General features: G+C 36.7%; 1 protein-coding gene across 1 annotated transcript in view; it reads right to left on the bottom strand.

Annotated features, from left to right (window-relative positions):
* The window catches only part of LOC306867315 (BAH and coiled-coil domain-containing protein 1-like), an 86,011-nt gene extending 65,447 nt beyond the window's left edge, over positions 1-20,564 (bottom strand). The window contains exons 1-2 of the mRNA XM_079412916.1: positions 20,329-20,564; positions 17,776-18,080 (exon numbers count right to left, since the gene is read on the bottom strand). Of these exons, the coding sequence (XP_079269042.1) occupies positions 17,776-17,791 (16 nt within the window). The 5' untranslated portion in view covers positions 17,792-18,080; positions 20,329-20,564. The remainder of the gene's footprint in view (positions 1-17,775; positions 18,081-20,328) is intronic.
* Between the last annotated feature and the right edge of the window lie 272 nt (positions 20,565-20,836).

Raw genomic sequence — 20,836 nt, 5'->3', positions numbered from 1 at the left:
AATTTGTTTATTTATCAAATAAGGCAGGCAATTCCAGAATGCATTGTGACAGGCTCAGTAAAAATGTCCATGCTGTTGAGAGCAATGTCGGCTAAATAAATGCATTTAATAACAATTTTTTTTATATAATATCTGGGTGCTTGTTAAACGCAACACATTAACATCTCAGCTGCAATCCAACAAAAGTTGCATACTGTTTGTGTGGTGCAGGGAGCTGCTGCATATCTAAAGTGATACAAATCAAGCCGCATTTACATTACATGGTTCAAGTTACCCAATTTTTCCTCCCATGTGGCACAGATCGGATATGACCCACCGACATGTTAGCAGGGGGAAAAAAAGCTCATGGATTCTGATATTCTCAGATCGGATTCAGGCCTCTTTCAAATGTGAAAATAAATCAGATATGTGCATTTGTGTCTGCCATGTAAGAGGACAGATGGGATATTCCCCTGTCAATGCGAGTCGTACGCCATTTAAAAAATGACGTCAGCTCAGGTGAACGCTTTTCTGTAGTGTTGCCAAGTCCACATTTTTCTTATGGAATTGGGCTACTTTTGCCGCAGATTATTTTTTAGTCCACAGGTAAAAAATAATACCCCACCCCTTTACAATGTGACCGTCCGCCGGCAAGTTTTAGCATTTGATCGCAAAGACCCACCCTCCTTCGTTACTGCAGCGAAGTCCCACAAACCATGGCGCTCTCACACTTCATGTTTTCACATAGTGAAAAATACATTGCAGCGCAAAGAGTAAACTGACAACGCACCGACGGACAAGACAGAGCAGGTTATTTCTGGTATAAAACAAAGTCTTAGCTTTCAAATTGTGTTCAAATTTTCAAAAAATAATTACCAATACAATAAAAATAATTTTGTGTCTCTTTAATATGTCATGAAAGATCACTGTACTGCCTCAGTGGCACGTGAACCAATCATCTTTTCATATTTACTTAAAGCATAAAATAAACATGAATGAATATCAGAACATATTTTATTTCAACTGCGAAAAGATTTTTGAAGTTCCAGTCCATCTACTCGCCTGTCTGATTTGTTTGTCAGATAAAATGGCAGATTTGGTATTATGATTGGTCAGATCGCCTGTCGTCTAGCTCCCTGCGAAGGGTCAATTGGGATGGTTTTATTTCGCAGACCTGGCAACCCTGCTTATGGGTCAGTACATCTACCTAGGGTTGTTTCACCAAGTGTACAATGTGAATGCAGATATCGCATGTGTGTCACTTTTAAAAGATGATGTTAGCTGGTCATAAAAAAAAGGGTTTGGTCAACAAATCAAGTCCTGCAGTGTAAAAGCGGCCTCAGTCACTTATGATGTTCCATGGTTCCATCAGTCAGGGTGCTGCCTTTTGATTAAATTCAGCAAAAAAAATTTTACGTTTTTGAAGTGCAAACGCTCTTGTTAAGATTTACTAGGATTTGGAACGGAGCCATGTAATGACCTCTGTAAAAGGCCCAGGACAAGATCCTGTGATCTCTCTGTAAAGCCAATGATTGCAGGTAATACACTGATTTTACTATGCTTTTCTTGGTTAGGTCCTAATTCACATTAAAGTTACAGCCTTCCTATAAATGTATGAGACAAGCATTTTCTGCAAGGAACAAGTACACTGTATAACTACTGATCACTTAAATTTGATGGAATATCATAAAGTTTCACAAGGTGAATCAGCAGCATGTCTCAACTGATAAACTCACCCAGACAGGATATGAAGATCTGTACTTATTTTGTATTTTGGGGGAGAAAATGTGTTATGGATTTGGAAAAACTACGCTAAATGGACATAAAAGTACTACACATTTACTGAAAGCTGAAAGAATAAGGTACTTTCTGTGAAAAAGTATAAGTAATAATGTTTACAAAACAGGTGGAACCTAATAGTAAAAGCTATATATATATATATATATATATATATATATATATATATATATATATACATAAAATAAAAATAAATAATAGAAGTTAAAATATATATATATATATATATATATATATATTTTTTTTTTTACTTCTATTATATAAAGTTTTCCCATTTTTCAGCTCCAAAAATTTCAATTGCACATTTCATGTGATTGTTATTTTTCTGCAATAAGCATAAAATAATCATATAATAATAACAAAAATAATATATTCAAATATATAGATCTATCTAAAATACACTTATTATTACAAGTATTATTAAATATACTTATGTCTTACAATAAATTTGGTAGCAGGGTTAAAACATTAATCATGACAAAAGCATTTACTATAATATTTGAGAAAATAAAATGAAATTGTCTTCCCATGATGGTGTCAGTTTTTGAGCGTCTTAATTTTAAGTTAAGAAATTTTTTAATAGGCAAACTTGAAAACTATGTTGATACAATAAGAACTAGTAAACTCTCTATATTCAGAACTCTCTACTCTGCTATGAAGTTGTCTGTACATATTTTCAGTATTTCAGTGTCTTCTAAATAGCTTGCGTAAAATGCCACATCATTATTTAAATGTATTCTATTGTGTAATAATCTACCACAGATAACTCCACCCTTAAACGGCAAATAAAAACAAAACCAACTGTGACTGATCGCTTGTTCTCCGTGTCAGTCACTTGAATCTTTCTGTCTAAATGGGTGGTCCTTTGCCAGAATAAACTGCAATAAGGACCAGACCTTTACCATTCAGTCAAATGTCTTGCTACACAAGACTAAGCGCAACATCAAGCTGAAAAGTGAGGAGATGAAACAGCCTGTAAAAGAACAAAACACTACACACACCCACAAAGGAATGGCCAGAGGCTCTCAGCCACTTGAACAGCTACTGACACACCGCCAGAGAAAGAGGAAGACACATCAGAGCATCAGGCAGCCTGTAATTATAACCTGACCTCTCTGCAATTATCGCCATCTCGCAGGAAACAGCACGCTGTCCTGCGACTAATACATAACTCGCAACTCACAGCCAAGCAACACACAAACACAAGCAGACCAAAAGCAAGTGTCTATCCCTCCCAAAGCCAAGCTTATGTTTGGAGAGGAATACAAACTGACTACTTACTGAATACCACACAGTAAACACCGTATACTGACTACTATTTTAAAACAGGGAGTGAAACGGTATGCAGTATGCAATGATAAATGTTGCAAACAGCAGAATGCTACACTGCTGTCACATGGCGTCTGAAATAAACAATAATTTAGTCTTTTTAATAATTTAGTCTTTTTAATTTCACGGTTACTGTAAACTCAGGGACTGGTATCATAGAAAGCTTTCGGGAAAAAGTCCTTAAGATAAATTCCAAGAATCCTCGAGTTTTCAAATACATTCTTAAAAACACACAAGATAGATAGATAGATAGATAGATAGATAGATAGATAGACAGACAGACAGACAGACAGACAGACAGACAGACAGACAGACAGACAGACAGACAGACAGACAGACAGATAGATAGATAGATAGATAGATAGATAGATAGATAGATAGATAGATAGACAGACAGACAGACAGACAGACAGACAGACAGACAGACAGACAGACAGACAGACAGACAGACAGACAGACAGACAGACAGACAGACAGACAGATAGATAGATAGATAGATAGATAGATAGATAGATAGATAGATAGATAGATAGATAGAGAGACAGACAGACAGACAGACAGACAGACAGACAGACAGACAGACAGACAGACAGACAGACAGACAGACAGACAGATAGATAGATAGATAGATAGACAGACAGACAGACAGACAGACAGACAGACAGACAGACAGACAGACAGACAGACAGACAGACAGACAGACAGACAGACAGACAGATAGATAGATAGATAGATAGATAGATAGATAGATAGATAGAGAGACAGACAGACAGACAGACAGACAGACAGACAGACAGACAGACAGACAGACAGACAGACAGATAGATAGATAGATAGATAGATAGATAGATAGATAGACAGACAGACAGACAGACAGACAGACAGACAGATAGATAGATAGATAGACAGACAGACAGACAGATAGATAGAGAGACAGACAGACAGACAGACAGACAGACAGACAGACAGACAGACAGACAGACAGACAGATAGATAGATAGATAGATAGATAGATAGATAGATAGATAGACAGACAGACAGACAGACAGACAGACAGACAGATAGATAGATAGATAGATAGACAGACAGACAGACAGATAGATAGAGAGACAGACAGACAGACAGATAGACAGATAGATAGACAGATAGACACATAGATAGAGAGATAGAGAGATAGCTAGATAGACAGACAGACAGACAGACAGACAGATAGATAGATAGATAGACAGACAGACAGACAGACAGACAGACAGACAGACAGACAGATAGATAGACAGACAGATAGAAGACAGACAGACAGATAGATAGACAGACAGATAGAAGACAGACAGACAGACAGACAGACAGACAGACAGACAGACAGACAGACAGACAGACAGACAGATAGATAGATAGATAGATAGATAGATAGATAGATAGACAGACAGACAGACAGACAGACAGACAGACAGATATACAGACAGACAGACAGATAGATAGATAGATAGATAGATAGATAGATAGATAGATAGATAGATAGATAGATAGATAGATAGATAGATAGATAGATAGATAGATAGATAGATAGATAGATAGATAGAAGATAGACAGGCAGACAGACAGACAGACAGATAGAAGACAGACAGACAGATAGAAGACAGACAGACAGACAGGCAGACAGACAGGCAGGCAGGCAGACAGACAGACAGACAGACAGACAGACAGACAGACAGACAGACAGACAGATAGAAGACAGACAGACAGACAGACAGACAGACAGACAGACAGACAGACAGACAGATAGATAGATAGATAGATAGATAGATAGATAGATAGATAGATAGATAGATAGATAGATAGATAGATAGATAGATTATGCCATAACAATTACAAACTTAAAATATGTCTGTTTGACATAATTTTGTAAGGATTTTTCTAAATATTGAATCGAACAAAAAGTCATGTCACGTATCGTTTACATTTTTGATCATTGGTGCAACTTCAGAGTAATAGTGCACAACCCTATGTATTATATGCAGCGTTATGTTGTAGTAATACATTTGATTCAACTTAATTAATTCATTAAACATCTTACTTTTGGGGATTAAAGACAAAATGGGTGTTAAATAATTTTAAGTTATTTACGATCATTTTTAAAGGGGTCATATGATGCGATTTCAAGTTTTCCTTTTTCTTTGGAGTGTTACAAGTTGATTGTGCATAGATAAGATCCATGAAGTTGCAAAGACTAAAGTCTCAAAACCAAAGAGATATTCTTTATCAAAGTTAAGACTCTGCCACGCCCCCTAAAACGGTTCATTCAAACACGCCCCCACATGTCTACGTCACATTGTGGAAATATTTGAAAGGCTTGTGTGCAAACACTGTATCTCTCACGCTCTGTTCCCCTCTCAGGCTTGAACTGATGGTAAAACTAAGGACATTTTTAACTGTCTTTACATTTATTTTGAAAGCTGAAGCTTGCGATTATGGAAAGGGGCGTTACATTTCCGACGCTTGCTTGTGGTGTTCGGCCAATCACAATACACTGTGTCAGCTGGCCAATCAGAGCAGACTGCACAGAGAGGCGGAGCATAGAGGACCTACAATAATGTACAGTATTTGAAAAATAATGTGTTTTTTGAACATTAAAGCGTGTCAACATATTCTGTTAAACCAAATAATGATCTTTAAAAAAGCATCATATGACCCCTTTAAGAACATTATATTCTAGAATTTAAGTTATTTTTGTCTTAAAAACAATTATGGTAAAACAAAAGATAAAATATTTTCTTTTTTGTTTTGTTTTTGTTTGTTTGTTTGTTTGTTGTTATTTAATACGTTATTTACGATGATTTTTAAGAACATTATTTTCAAGAATTTAAGTTCTTTGTGTCTTAACAATCACGGTAAAACAGAAGATAAAATCTTTTAAGGTTTTTTTTTTTTGGGGGGGGGGGGGGGGGGGGTGTTTTCTTTTGTTTTGTTTTTGGTTTTTGGGGGTAATACAAAATATTCTTAACTTTCTGAAGTTAAAAAAAAGAAGGAAAAAATGACAGTTAAAAGTTAGGAAATGGCAATTTTGGTCACTTTATTTTAAGGTTTCTCAATATTAACTAATTAAGAGATCTATAACTAATTAAGTTCTAATCTATAACTATACCTAATTTACTAATTAAGTACGACTTTTGCCTTAGTAAACTCCTAATTACTGCTTATTAATAGTTAGTACGGTAGTTAAATTAGGTATGGGGTGGATTAAGGGTTCTAAAATATGCTCATGCAGAATAAGCTATTAATATGTGCATTAACAGCTAATGTGCTAGTAATAAGCATGCTAATAGCAATTAGTGAGAATTGGTCCTTAAAATTGAGTTTTACCTTTTATATTATTCCGTTATTTTATTCTAAAGAATGGTTTGCATATCTAGCCCCTGGTAGTCCGAACAAATAACGAGTCGAGAAAGAGATGCAACAGTCCTCACATGATATTAATTCACTTTGTGGGTTACAGTTCTCACACAGTATGCCTGTTGTACATTTTGGCAAATGTCATGCATCTGCTCCATACGGAACATTTGCATACTTTACGCACCATAGTATGCATAGCAATATTAATGTTAGTATGTCAGAATGCTATTCCATACATAACCCAAGTGTAGAGTTAGCTGTTTGCTTGACACCCATTTTCCTCTTTTCACATCGTACTTCTAACTGAGAGCCAGAAAATGAGAGCCAATCAGCCACTTTACAGAGCACGACAGTGGAAAATGGCAGCAACGTGTGAAAAGATGAAAGAATAAAAGTGTCATTATTATTGTACAGTAATGAAGCCTGCGGAGGAAAGAGATGGCGGTGAAAGAATGCAGCCTAATAAAGACTAAAAAGTGAAACGCACTAGCACCATTACCCAGTGTGCCACTGTGCTTGGGTGTCACTTCAAAGCATTCCCAGCTATTAATCAGATACTATCCTACACCCCTCACCCCCCCATTCCCAAATTCCGACTCAACCTTGCCTCCATCCACGAGCATTAACCACCTCCACCCCCAGAACTACACACAGAGTAATCATTACTAGACTTAGTTCACACCTCGCTCACAAACACACCCTTATCACACCATCAGCACCAATTAATTCACCTGCCGGAGACACACTGCTTTATCCTCAGAGCTCAACAGTAATGATTTCTCTGCTGGCCTGGGTAAGTCAGTGCTTGTACTTGCCTAACTGTATTTTTACTGGACCTACCATAAAAAATTTCCAGCAACATATTTTTATATGAGTCAGAGATATATATTTATAGTTCCCAGCAAGGCCATAACTCCCATTGACATTGAGAGGGGCGAGTCACCTGCAGTAATCAGATATGGCCAAATTGTCGGCCCTTAATATTTGATATTCTTGATGCTGCTCTGCAGCACTCTATTATACTCTCTGTTTGTTTTTAGTATGACAAAAGGATAAAAGTTACATTTTTAGGCTGGTCTGCTTCAGTGATCTGAATGTGATTTACAGAGCAATGCATCCATTTTAATAGTGAAAGAGTGTAAGGTACAATATACGTACCTTAACATTTAATATCTGACAACTGTTTTACAGTAGAAATGTTAAACAACCAACAGTAGTGTAAACTAATTTTTGTAGTCAGATTACGCCATTTTGAATTGAAAATATAAACTATGATAAAGTGATCCATGTAACAGCCATTTTTTGGCATATTGGGGCAGTTGTGGCCTAATGGATAGAGAGTCGGACTCGTAATCCAAAGGCCGTGGGTTCGAGTCTCAGGTCCGGCACAAATTCCGAGTATGGGTCACCATACTTGGCCACACACCACTTCCCTTTCCCCCTTTTCCTTTTTTTAAATAAGAGTCAATGTGTATATCTATAGTGTTTTGCAAAGGTATTCAGAAGGTTCACCTTCCAACAGGACAATGACCCTAAGCACACAGTAAGAGTCCTTGAGTGGCCCAGCCACAGCCTGGGATTGAACCCAATCAAATATTTCTGGAGAAACCTGAAAGTGTCTGTCGGCCCTCATCCAAACTTCAGTTTAAGAGGTGAAGAGGTGAGGAGAAGAATGGCAGATAATTGTCCAACGCAGATGTGCAAAGCTTGTCGTGTCATGCCCAAAAAGACTTGAGGCTACAAAGATGCTTCAGCTAAGTTAAGGGTATGAATACTTACGCAATGTCCTTTTTATTTTTAATAAATTAGATAAAATTATACTTTTTGTTTATCTATGTTATTATTTTTGTTTGTTTATTTAGTTTTTCACATTTTATTATGCAGTCATTATTGTACTGTATATTATTATTACTACTATTTTTATACTTATGTTTTGACAATATTGTAAAATGAGAGATTTTTATCTGTTTATTTATTTTCATATTATTATGCATTCATGAATATTAGATAGACAGACAGACAGACAGACAGACAGACAGACAGACAGATAGATAGATAGATAGATAGATAGATAGATAGATAGATAGATAGATAGATAGACAGACAGACAGAGAGATAGACAGATAGATAGATAGACAGACAGACAGACAGACAGATAGAGAGATAGACAGATAGAGAGATAGACAGATAGAGAGATAGACAGATAGACAGACAGACAGACAGACAGACAGACAGACAGACAGATAGATAGATAGATAGATAGATAGATAGATAGATAGATAGATAGATAGATAGATAGATAGATAGATAGATAGATAAAATAATCAAGGAGAGAGATAGAGGGAGGTGTTGACACCTGTCTCTGGTTGCATACAGTGGGCTCTGTGCCTGGACCCGCAGCCGTTTACTGAAAACACCTGCCACAGTAAGTTTGGGGAGGGGTGGGGGGTGTTTGTTGATCAGTCCAGGCAGGCCCGGTGCGGGCCGCTCCTGCCACGAAACACCCTCAGAGCCATAAATCCAGCCTGGATCTCCCCACGGCCTCCAGAGAGGAATCATCATCACTCCTGCCCCATAGCACAGGATTAACTCCTGCACCGCAGCTGTCTCTTTAATATTAGATAGATGTTATACAATTCTAATCCCTCGCACTAACCTCTTTAACCGTCTCCAAACTAAACGATGTGCTTTCCGCACACATCCTAGAAGCTCAGAGTCTCAAACAAAGCCAGTGTTTCAAATTTCCTGCAGAACTTTGTAGAATCTGATATTTCAGAAAGAAAATGTGAGTGGATTACACTGGATGGGTTTAAAGGCAATTAATATTCAGTAATATTAACAATTTAACTGCACTGACCGGATGAGAACCTGAACGGAATGAAATAAACTAAATAAACTAGCTTGAGCTGAATAATGTCACTATTGTCTACTGATTATAACTGAATCAAACTTGCTGATTAATTGTACAACATTACTGTTATTTTCCTGTTTATTAATGTGAAGCTGCTTTGAAATGATCTGTGGGTGGTTTCTCCCTGGTCGTGTCAAAAGAGGCTTTAAGTGTCTGTTATATTCTTGTCTGTAGATTATTGCCAGGCTAATTGCCACCTTTTATGATCAGCCAGGTAAAAATCATAAATCCGAATGGTTAGAAAAGTAACAGAACACTTCTCCTCAATGGGCCTTCTCCTCAATTTGAGGCATCATTCACATATGGAGCACAAACATTTTGTTAAAATCAAATAAACCCTGTAAATAAGGCTTTATTTCAGATTTGCTCACATTTTCTTCTATGAAAACAGAATGACGCTGTGCTGTCATTTTAACCTCCCATCTGACAGAAAAAAAATGACTGATCAGAGCTAGAGAGATAGAGTTAGAAAAAGGAGGCAGTGTACCCTAGTGGTCAAAGTGTGCACTAGGTCAGACTGAGGACAAAGGCTACGCATATTACCATACAACTGTTACTATTTCTGTAGTGTACAGTATATATACTATGTAAAGTAAGCAAAATTTCTGCATACATAAATGGACATCACAGATTGAGATGCATTATATAGCAACATTATTTGTTTTCTACTCTACTCATCATTATTGGTCTCAAGCCATTTAGAATAAAAACAGATGTCAATATGATTATAACCGTTCCACGAATGTAGACTCCTTGTTTTAAAAAGGTTTGAGCCAGATTATTATCTTAAATGCAAAAAATGCAAAAACATGTTATTTTCTCCAAACAGTGTGTCTGTGAGTAGCACAGCTCACTTTCGAGTGCAACAAGTCGCTGTGCATTTGAGACACAGGCAGCTGCGTTCAGCGTCCCTCGAGACTGATTAAATTGGAATTTCTGAAACTAATCTTTGTTTTTGCACAAAAGGGCCGACGCATCCTTGAAAAGAATGCAGCATGTATATTTAATGGCACAACTCTAACTCAGTACAGTGTATCAGTGAAGTCTGTCACTCTGGTGACTTGCACAACCCAATTAGTGACAAATTCTCATTCATGAGTGTGAACTGATAGTAAGTTTGATCGTAAGATAGTAAGAGTCTGTTTGTTTGACTCAACACAAACAAAGCAATATAGTGTCTAGCCTCTTATAGCTGTAAGTAAACGCATTTTTAAGAGTGCTATTAAAGACAACATAATAAATACTAAATTAATTTTCTTAATGTGCCACATATTTCCAAGTGAAACAGAATATTTAATGGGTAATAATGGAATTGGGATTTGATTGGATGTTAAGGATATCAAGCTATGATGAACTTTTTTTTTGGTGTGTGTGTGTGTGTGTGTTTGTTTTGTTTTGTCCATGTGGCATTGGTAATGTCAGCAAAGTCATTTCACTTTAATGAAAGATAATAAAAACAAATTGATGAAATATACACAGTAGCATCCTAAACATAATAGTGCAGCATCTCTCAGATTATTTAAACATAAACACACAAAATTCAATGGGACGATATAAGTTATTACATACAACTGTCAAGACATTTTTGTTTGTTTGTACAAACTAAGGGTTGAGTTGATTATTTATGCATTCTTTCTTTTTCTTATTTATAAATTGTATTTTAATCAGAGGATAACCATGACTGTTTGACCAAATAGCAGAAAATTGTTAGTTTTCCTTTGTGAAAATTATACAATTTATAGTAAACTATTTCTGTTTTAAAATGCCATAAGAAATACCATAATGGTTAACAATAAGGTTCTATATGTTAGCATTAGTTAACTACATTAGTTTACATGACAAATAATGCACAATACTTCTAAAGCATCTCAGTCTCAACATTCAACATTTAATAATTTACATTTTAAAATCAAAAGTTAATAGTATGTAACGGATCTTGAGGTAACGAGCTAACAATGGACATGTTTTATTACTAACATTAACAAAGATGAATAAATATTATGAGAAATGTCTTGGTCGTTGCATTAGTCAATGCAATAACTATTGTTAGCTCTCAGAGGTTCCAGACCCATGATTGAGGTCAGTAAACACCCCTCAACACCCAGACCCACAATCCACCAGCATAACATGTGTTCTTTTCTCTGAAAGATTACAATAATAAAACAGAAATTAAAAACAAGTAATCTGGATTTTCTGCTTGAGCCGTTAATAATGTCTAACAGCTGTCACATGCAGCACAAGCACACGCGGCGGTTGGCCCGAGGCTGCTTGGTGAGAGGGAGAGAGACGGTTCCCTTCAACTGAAGGTCCACTGAACATCTCTTTTGCTTGTCTTGTTTAATGGTTTATTCTTCGAAAGCTGCTGTAGTTTAAGGGAAGTGTGAGCTTCCTCTGCTGAAGTGTAAAATACGCGGCAGGGTTTGAAAATGTGATACGGGTTATGTGATACAGGAAGGATTGCCCGTCCAGCTTGTCTTCTTTGTGTAGGGTTGCAGTGCTTGCCTGACCTGCAGCGTGAGGGGACGCCACGGCTGTGTGGCACAGTGCCACCCCACATACACACGCTCATCAAACTACATATGATCATTACATAGACTTCCATTGTTTTTATATAAAGCCAGTTATAATTATTATAAACTAACCCTCTAAAAAAACACTTAAGGTCCAATTCTCACCATTAACAAACTATTAACTACGAATTTAGCCTCAATTAACTCCTAATTGGCTGCTTATTAATAGTTAGTAAGGTAGTTGTTAAGTTTAGGTATTGGGTAGAATTAGGGAAGTAAAATATGGTCATGTACATGTGCCTTATAATTACTAAGAAACAGCCAAATAATAGGCATGCTATAAGCAACTATATAGTGAGAGTTGGTCTCTATTGTTATGGTCTCGTTTTATTTTTGGGTTTTTTTCCCTGTTGTCGTTCTTTCTTGTTTTATAGGTTACCAGATAAGGATCTACACCTGCTACCAATTCGGGACTGTATTTAAGGTGTCTGGCTTTTGCTGGAGGAGAGCTTTTTTCCTTGTCCTGCAGTTGAGCTCCGAAGATGGACCTTCACTTTGTTAATTGTTTGTTTCTTTGTGGTTGTTCATTTATTATCTTTATCATTTAAACCCCTGGACTTAAATAAATATTGTCTGCTTTAATATAGCGTACTTTTGGACTTCAGACCCTGTTTATTGTTGCTTCCTTGAGTCGGATGTAACACTATACTATAAGTGTTACTGAAATAAATCCATATAAATAATAAATATAAATAATATAATAATATATATATAAATAATAGCCATATAAGCATCCACACCAACGCATGATAACATTCTCTTTATTATAAGCGTGCACTGCAGTTTTGTCATCTGCTGCTTTACATGCTCAAGCTCTTTAAAATGGATTCTGATTGGCTGATTGTCAATGTTGTTATCGTTTAACAGCTGGACAAAAAAATCTGAAACTGCTTCCAATGGTATTGTTCCTCTGTGTCGTTATTGCTATTGTCGTGACATATTCTCATTGAATTGGAGTGATTATTTAAACTTTATTGTTATAGTTATTATCTTTGGTGTGAACAGGCCGGGTGCTGGTTTCAGCCAGGGGTGCATTTCCCAAAAGCAAACTACGGTCGTTAGTTCCATTGAACTCTATTGGTAACGATGGAACTTGCAACCATAGTTGAAACACACCCCAGGTTGGGTTTTCTATAGAAAAGCCAGCCATGAGAATCTTTATGTCTAGTCATGTCCTCAACAAACACACACACAAAACAAAACATCAAAACACTTAAAACAAAAAACTTTGTGTAACATCGCAGAATCAAAGCACTGTGGTTATTATTGTAGAGGTGGAGCACGTTATTATATATTTTGATGAAAGATTAATACAAAGACCTCCTTTTTTATTAATGTGCACTGATTAATTGTTCACACAGTGAGCGGGTAAGTGCATTACATAAAAGGGCGCATTTTGATTTCATGTGTTTTTTATAGCATGCAGGATAAGAATAGAAATGGTTTCTAACAATATCAGTGGAGCCATTGATGTAGGCCCTAAAACTGCAATCTCAGATTGTATTGGAAGTGAGAGAGACTTTATGGCTTGCCAACCTTATATCTCTCTACAAACCCCTTCATCTGGTCTGCCATAAACACCAGACACGCTTTCATAACACCACTAAACACCTGTGCCTGCCTTTACATCCCCTTACCCCTTGTCTGAGACGTTCACGCAATGAGCCCTTTAATAAAATCTCTCAGTACAGTTATTTATTCCCCTCTGGAGAGTAAAACACAAGGGTAAGCGGCAGTCAGCAGGGTTAACCTGTAAACAGAGCAGGGTTGCTGGGATATCCAGGCAGGATATAAGAATGAGGGTACAGACAGGGATGTTCTGCCCCTCCAAGACAATAAAAGAGGAGGGAGGGTGTGTTTTTATCTTTGAGCAACATGCTGTAAAACACACACAAAGCTGTGATAGGAAACAATGGTCTTGGGCTGTGTGTGTGTGTGTGTGTGTCTGTCTGTGTTTGTGGTGTGGGGGGTTGCAGGAAGGAAGCCAACTCAACCCCCCCCCAAAAAAGACATGTTAAGAAGAACAGGAGAATCAAGGGTTTGGAGGAAATGGAGACCAAATGTTTAATGCAACATCAAGCCTCAATAACAATGTGCTTACACATGAGAATGCTTTAAAATTCTGACATTTCTAGAAAGGATCCGTGAAACAATTTCACAAACTAGTCATGATGGTGTTTAAACAGTTCAAATTAAGGCACATAAAGAATAGAAATAGGCCTAGCTAGATTTTTTAGATTTCCTTTAAAACAATTTGAGTGGTGTTTATGCTAAGGTGTTGTGGGTGATTGTGGTTGCTTGGGTTGTTGGTAAAGTTAAAAAGCAACTTTAACTGATTTAAAGTTGTTTTGGTGTTCACTTATTGGCTCAAGCCAAAAAAAGTTCACACTTTTATAAATTGGCGTTGAAGGTTCCATGAAGAACCTTTAGCATCCATGGAATTGTTCCATTACACATAATTTGTATGTGGTTCTTTATAGCGGAATAAGGTTCTTTAGATTATTAAAATAATGAACAAGTGAACAACGCATTATTGTGCCATCCCAAAGATGCACAAAATCACTTTCACTGACTTTAACATTAACTGTTCCCACCTGGTGGAATGACCTACCCAACTCAATCTGAGCAGCTGAATCCTTAGCCATCTTCAAGAAACGGAACACATCTCTTCCATCTATATTTGACCCTCTAACTCTAGCACTATTCTAATTCTATTTTATATATCTTAAAAACAACAACAACACACAAACACTTGACCCTTTATCACAGTCATCCTCAAATCTAGCCCACTCCTGCAGAGTTTAGCTCTAACCCTAATCAAACACACCTGAACATGCTAATCAGGGTCTTCAAGATCATGAGAAAATCACAGGTAGGTGAGTTTGATCAGGGTTGGAGCTAAACTGCAGCAGATTGGCCCTCCAGAGAAAGATTTGAGGAACCCTGCTCTATCAATTGCATATTTATTCTCTAATGCTAGATTTTCTTGAAAAACTGTGTTAGGCTAACCGAGACTTGTCATAACACTTGCATGTCGTTGCTCTTTTGTTGGTTTTGATTGCTTCTATTGTCCTCATTTGTAAGTCGCTTTGGATAAAAGCGTCTGCTAAATGACTAAAAGCAATGCAATGTAAAATGTTTTTCACACTAAGAACAGTTCTTTTAAAAACTGTTCATTGAAAGTTATTTGGGGAACCCAAAATGGTTCTTCTATATGATATTCTGGTATCTAGATATGGCTTTTCCTTTAGTGAAGATCTATTACGGTCCAAATCTCAATGCTAATCAGGAACACCTCAGTTCCAATTGAACGGGATTCTAAAGAAGAAACCATGACAAAGTCACGTTTTTAACGCTCAATTGAGATTCATTTTATATGTTCTCCTGTAACAGGTAAGGTGCTATGGCACATACATTTCCCAGAGATTAGCACAAAATGGCAACTTCAATCCCAGCATAAGCATCAAAGCTAAAGGAACAACCGAAATAACCAAGAGGAGAAGTGAAATCAAGAGCTTTCTCCAAAACGAGCCCACATTTCATAAGTCTTTGAGGAACATCGCTGTTTCAAAGCCAAGAGAGCGTTGCGACAGCAGCCTCTGTCTCTACAAGCCTCCGAGTCCAATAGCAGCTGAATAATAAAGCCACTGAAAGACACCACAGAAGGTCTTTCACTGAGCCTGGATCCCAACCTGCATTTGAATGCATTTGTACATCAATTCCCTGAAATATTCATGTTCTTTGTAAAGAATTCATGTGAGGCCGTGAGGGAGGCATTCCCTGGAGGGATAGAGCAAATCCACTAACGCAGCTACACCCCCTTTACGCCTGTGGGACGCTATTGACCGGTCCGTTCGCTTAATGAGAGAAAAACTGGTTTGGTGACCGTCCAGCTTGGTTTGCATGACCATGGTGCTGTTCTTAGCTTAGCCTTAATTAAATAAACAGCGGTATTTGTTAAATTACATATACATTAGTGGTAGATTAATTTGGGATTGTTTTAAAATGTGATGCTTATTGGGAGGAATGTTCAGGAAACAGAAATTCCACATTTCGCCTTTAATGGCTGATGTCATTATACACACACACACACACATATATATATATATATACACACACACAGTGTAAAATAGCACAGTTGTCAGTCAATGATCATTTTTTTTCAAATATCAAATATAATTCTGCCCAATATATCAGTCTAGTATTAATGTGCATCCTTTTTCATTTGTCCTGCTAGATACAAACAACAATGTAAAAACCTGTGCTTTTCATTAACCTTAGATAATGTAAAACTGCCTTCCGTCATCCTGGTCTAGAATAAAGGTGTGGCGGTGGTGGTGTGGTAATAACACACAGGTTGAATGTCACCACATGAATCAAGCATGAGACATGGTTGAGATGGTAATATTCCAGACAAAGCTATAAAACTCTGCGAATTTTATCTCTAGGTACAATACCTCACCTGTCTCAATCATTGAACAGTGATGACAGTTAAGGGCACGGCTGCATGGTGGCGCAAGCTGTGAGTGTACAACCAAAATACATTATCTTATCCGGTTAACAGCACACCTGCACCCTTTAGCTAACATTACCCTAAATACTCATTTGAGTATTGGACACATCTGCCACTATAAATATAAGTGTACATTAGTTTATGGAAACTGCTGGAACAATGCCTTATTGTAGATACTGTATTTGATTCAGAAGTAACAAGACATGTTTCTTTTTAATACATTTTAGCAGTCTAAATTGGGTTATAATAATCTATAAGCCCAATAATTGTAATTTGATAGGTTTTATAAATCTGTTTGTTCCCAAAACCATCTAAATGCAAGACACCGAATGGCAATATTTATGTGACTTGGAACATTAAGGCCTTAGTAGTGCAAAACAAGTCTTCATTTAACTGATTTAGATTTATAATTGTCTATATACGGTGAATTATCTAAGTATTGCCTTAATGATGTGCAATGCAAAATGGACAATGTGGATCTTTGTTCAAGAATGGTGCAAAATATTAAGGAAATTGCATCTGAATAAACCTAATTACTCGCTACTACAGTAACATTACAATACTGTATTTTGATCATTGGAAAGATCGAATTTAGGCTATTAAATTTAAACATTAAAATATTCCATCGGTATTACTCAAATATTAAATAACTACAAATGTAAAATAAAAATTAAAACAATAGCCTGCATAAATAAAATATTTAAAGTAGCCTACATTTTGGTAGCTATTCAAAACTTGTTTTAATCTGTTCTTAAATCGTAATTTGAGGGGCAATTTATACACTACCTTCCAGAAAACATTAGCTGTTACATGCCCAATATCCTCATAACCGTTGTCTGTCACAATTCATATTAAATCGAGATGCGCTCATCTCATATTTATCAAAATCACATTTACACCTCCACAATTCGGTTCATGTAGACACAAGGATTTAAAGTCTTAAGTCTGGACTTAATCAGCAAGGATATGAGCATAACAAAACAACAAAAAGGCAATATAGGCTTGTCAATCTATAGCACCTAAAACAAGCAAAATAATAATACAAAATAAATGAATAAACCTTCTTTAGCCAGATTTTAGAGTAGGCTGCGGTTCTTGAATTGCTATGTGGATTCAGATGCCTTTGTTGTTACATTTTAGGTTGTTCAGAGCTAGAAGAAATCCTAAAGAAGCAATAATCACAGGCCTAATCTAAACATGAACAGTCGCTATTCTTTAAAATAGTGTGTAAAATCTTTATTGAGCTTCCACAGAAACGCCAGCGAATCAAAGAAAACGCAACAAACCTGAATGCGCCGCCATCGGTAAGTGAGATGGATAATATTTCCCGGCTGGAAAATGAGGCGCATGTTGCACAGAGCCGTGGCCGGAGGAGGAGATGCGAGAGGCGGCGCGATGCACTAGAGTGGCCCGCTCTGAAAGGAGATGTGCTGGAGCGGAGAAATCACGACCCTCCATTTCAAAGAAAACAGCCGATATAATCCAAAATCAAGCGGAAATCAGATGAAACCTATGTACTGTAATCCGTCTGCGTTTGCTTTAGTGGAAAGCTCGCCTCTCCTGCTCAGGTTGAAGTCCTCAATCATCTTTTCTACAAAGAAAGAAAGAAGAGACGTTATAATCTCGGTATTTCACAGCATGCATCTGCTTCATGCTCTGTTGTCATCACGAAAACTGCGATATAAATTGAGACCTAATTTTGATGCACATTCATTTAGAGAAGAACTGCATAATTTTTTAAGCGTCCATTGAAATGATGTGAAAAGGCCATAGATGACAATGATTGAATAGGCCTAATAGAGACGATCCTTGGTGTATGGAAACGTGATAAAGATTCACACCTTTTCTAGGACGGATAATTTTTTTTTTAATTGAAATAGTGTCTTCATGTTTTATAAGAGCAAGCATGCACACATATGATGGCAAACAAACAAAATTAAAACAAATGACATAGTTTTTCCAGAATAATGGATGTCTTGACTTCAGCCCCTTCTGTTTTTATTGTTAGACGACTTGAACAAACCATTTACACATTAATGAAATCAGATCAAATAAATAATATAGTGATTTTTAGATATGTGCATGATGTGAATGAAAAATAAAATAATGACATTGATTAGATGCCTTTATTTATTTATTTTAATTATTGTGGTATTTTATATAGGCTACCATATTTTATATCATAATGTCAATATTTTGTTTTACATGTAGGATACATGCACTTTGAATAAACATACCATCAATTTACTTTTAATAAATAGCAGCAGCTATAGCCTACACACCAACCCATTTTGATTAAATAAAAAAAAGGCAACGGCATATAACCAGTAAATAGCATTTGCTAACAGAAACCAATTTTGTATGAGTCCTTTTTTGGTTTTTATCAGAATAGACTGAAAGACAAGACAGTGTGTGAATGTGTGTGTGTGTGTGTGTGTGTGAGTGTATGTAAACAACTGCAATTTCCTTCCATCTGGTTGACCTTTTTAGCTTTTATATATAGAGCAATTAAATATAACAGATCCTTGCACACATTATATCTAGTGTCGAGTTCCAGCTTACATTGTATTAATATTCATTTGTTTTATCTGTTCTCTTCAACAAGCCTTTTGTGCTCTCTCTTTCTGGTAGATTCGATTTGAAGAAAATGCAGAATGTCACACAATAAATGAATTATTTCAGTGGGTTCCTTAATTGATATACGCGGAATACTATCAATTAATGCATTTTCAGAAAATATGCAACTGCAATAATTTCAGTGTTTTCCGCTGTAGCAGGCCATGCATTCAAACCGAGGTGTCTTTACAGCAAGCAGCTTTTGTCTGCGCGCGAGGACTGCTGCTCTCCGTCAGCCATTACCGTGCAGCTCCAGCACTCCACAACAGCCGTCCATTTCGAGCACACGACATTCAATCACACGCTGCATGCTTTGTTTTAATCGCAGCTTTTGCATGCAACTGAATACTTGCATTGTATCGGCAGCCGAATCGTGAATGTTGGTAAATATTTGCATAATCCCGATGCAAATAGCAGTTGTTTTTGTCTCGTGCATGACAATGCACATAGTAAAATGCTAGAAAATGTGCCTTTATATATCAAAGTGAGCAAAAAGCATAACTCAGCTGTGAATCTTGTTAATAGAAGACGGAAACTCACATTATTTTTATAGCTTGGCTGTCGGTAATGTAGTCTTATTCGGCTGGGAGAACGCGCCTCTCTCGTGCCGATCCGAAATAAATCAGAATTGATCATTACAAATAAATATTGATCAGCGAAGAATAAATAATAATAAAGGACAACTGGAAATTTGGATGATGCACGTTTCACTTTTATTTTTTTCCTTGACATGTTTCAAATCAAGGAATCTTTAGAGAAAATATTTTACATTTAACAATAATAAAAAATAAATTTGTAGATATAATAAATAGTGAGCAGAAGCGCAAATAGGCTACTACAATATAAAAACATGTAGCCTACGTGATTACAGTATATTCGTGAAAATATCATTGGTAATTTGAGTAGTAAGCTGAACAAGCTTTAAATGAGAAAGAATAATTTCGCAAAGGCTATTAAACAAATGCCTTGGAAATATAAATAAGAATCTTTAAATGAAGCGAATAAATGCGGACTGTATAGCTACCTCGGTGATTAAGTGCATATATTTATTAATTATTTTTTATATTTATATGCTTTCCATTTCCACTTTGGATGTTGCACCATAATTGTTTGTGTTGTTTAGTTAAAGTTATATTTCTTTGAAGGTCTTTTTGATTTTTTTCGACGTTAGGCGACACAACCATGACATAAAATAAATAAAATAAAATAAATGAATTACTTACTGGTATGTTATATCCTTGCATAACAATAAATAATTTTAATTAGAAATCAAGAAAAGTATGAGCAATGATGTCGCTTATTTTAAAAAGCATATTTCAGTGGTTCAGTCCTAATTCCTCTCATAGGATTGAAGCTGTTGTCGCTCGCCGGTCTGGGGTTTCTCTAGGCCACTGAAGTCGCGAGTCAGTCTCGCAGCGGCGACTCTCTTGTCCGGCGTGCCTCTCAGCTCCGCGAGAGTAAACACGCCCGCTGATTGGCCAGATTCACGAGCTGGCGTCGCTCGCCTGGGGACACTCCGCGCTCTGATTGGTCGAAATCTGTAACCAATAGAAATTTGACGTGGAGAGCGAGAGCAATGAGGCGAGCGGCAAATTCAAGCAAACTACTAGAGACAGGTTACAATGTGTTAAAACCTTAAATAGTCCTTTGCAAAGGAGCACAGGATTCCCACCTGGGGAAGATTACTATGTAGCCGCTGTTTTTAGTAACATCCAGCAGGTATGTATAATT

This window comes from Barbus barbus, assembly GCF_936440315.1.
Source record: "Barbus barbus genome assembly, chromosome: 4".
Lineage (NCBI taxonomy): Eukaryota > Metazoa > Chordata > Actinopteri > Cypriniformes > Cyprinidae > Barbus > Barbus barbus.
This window is presented reverse-complemented; position numbering and strand designations above follow the sequence as displayed.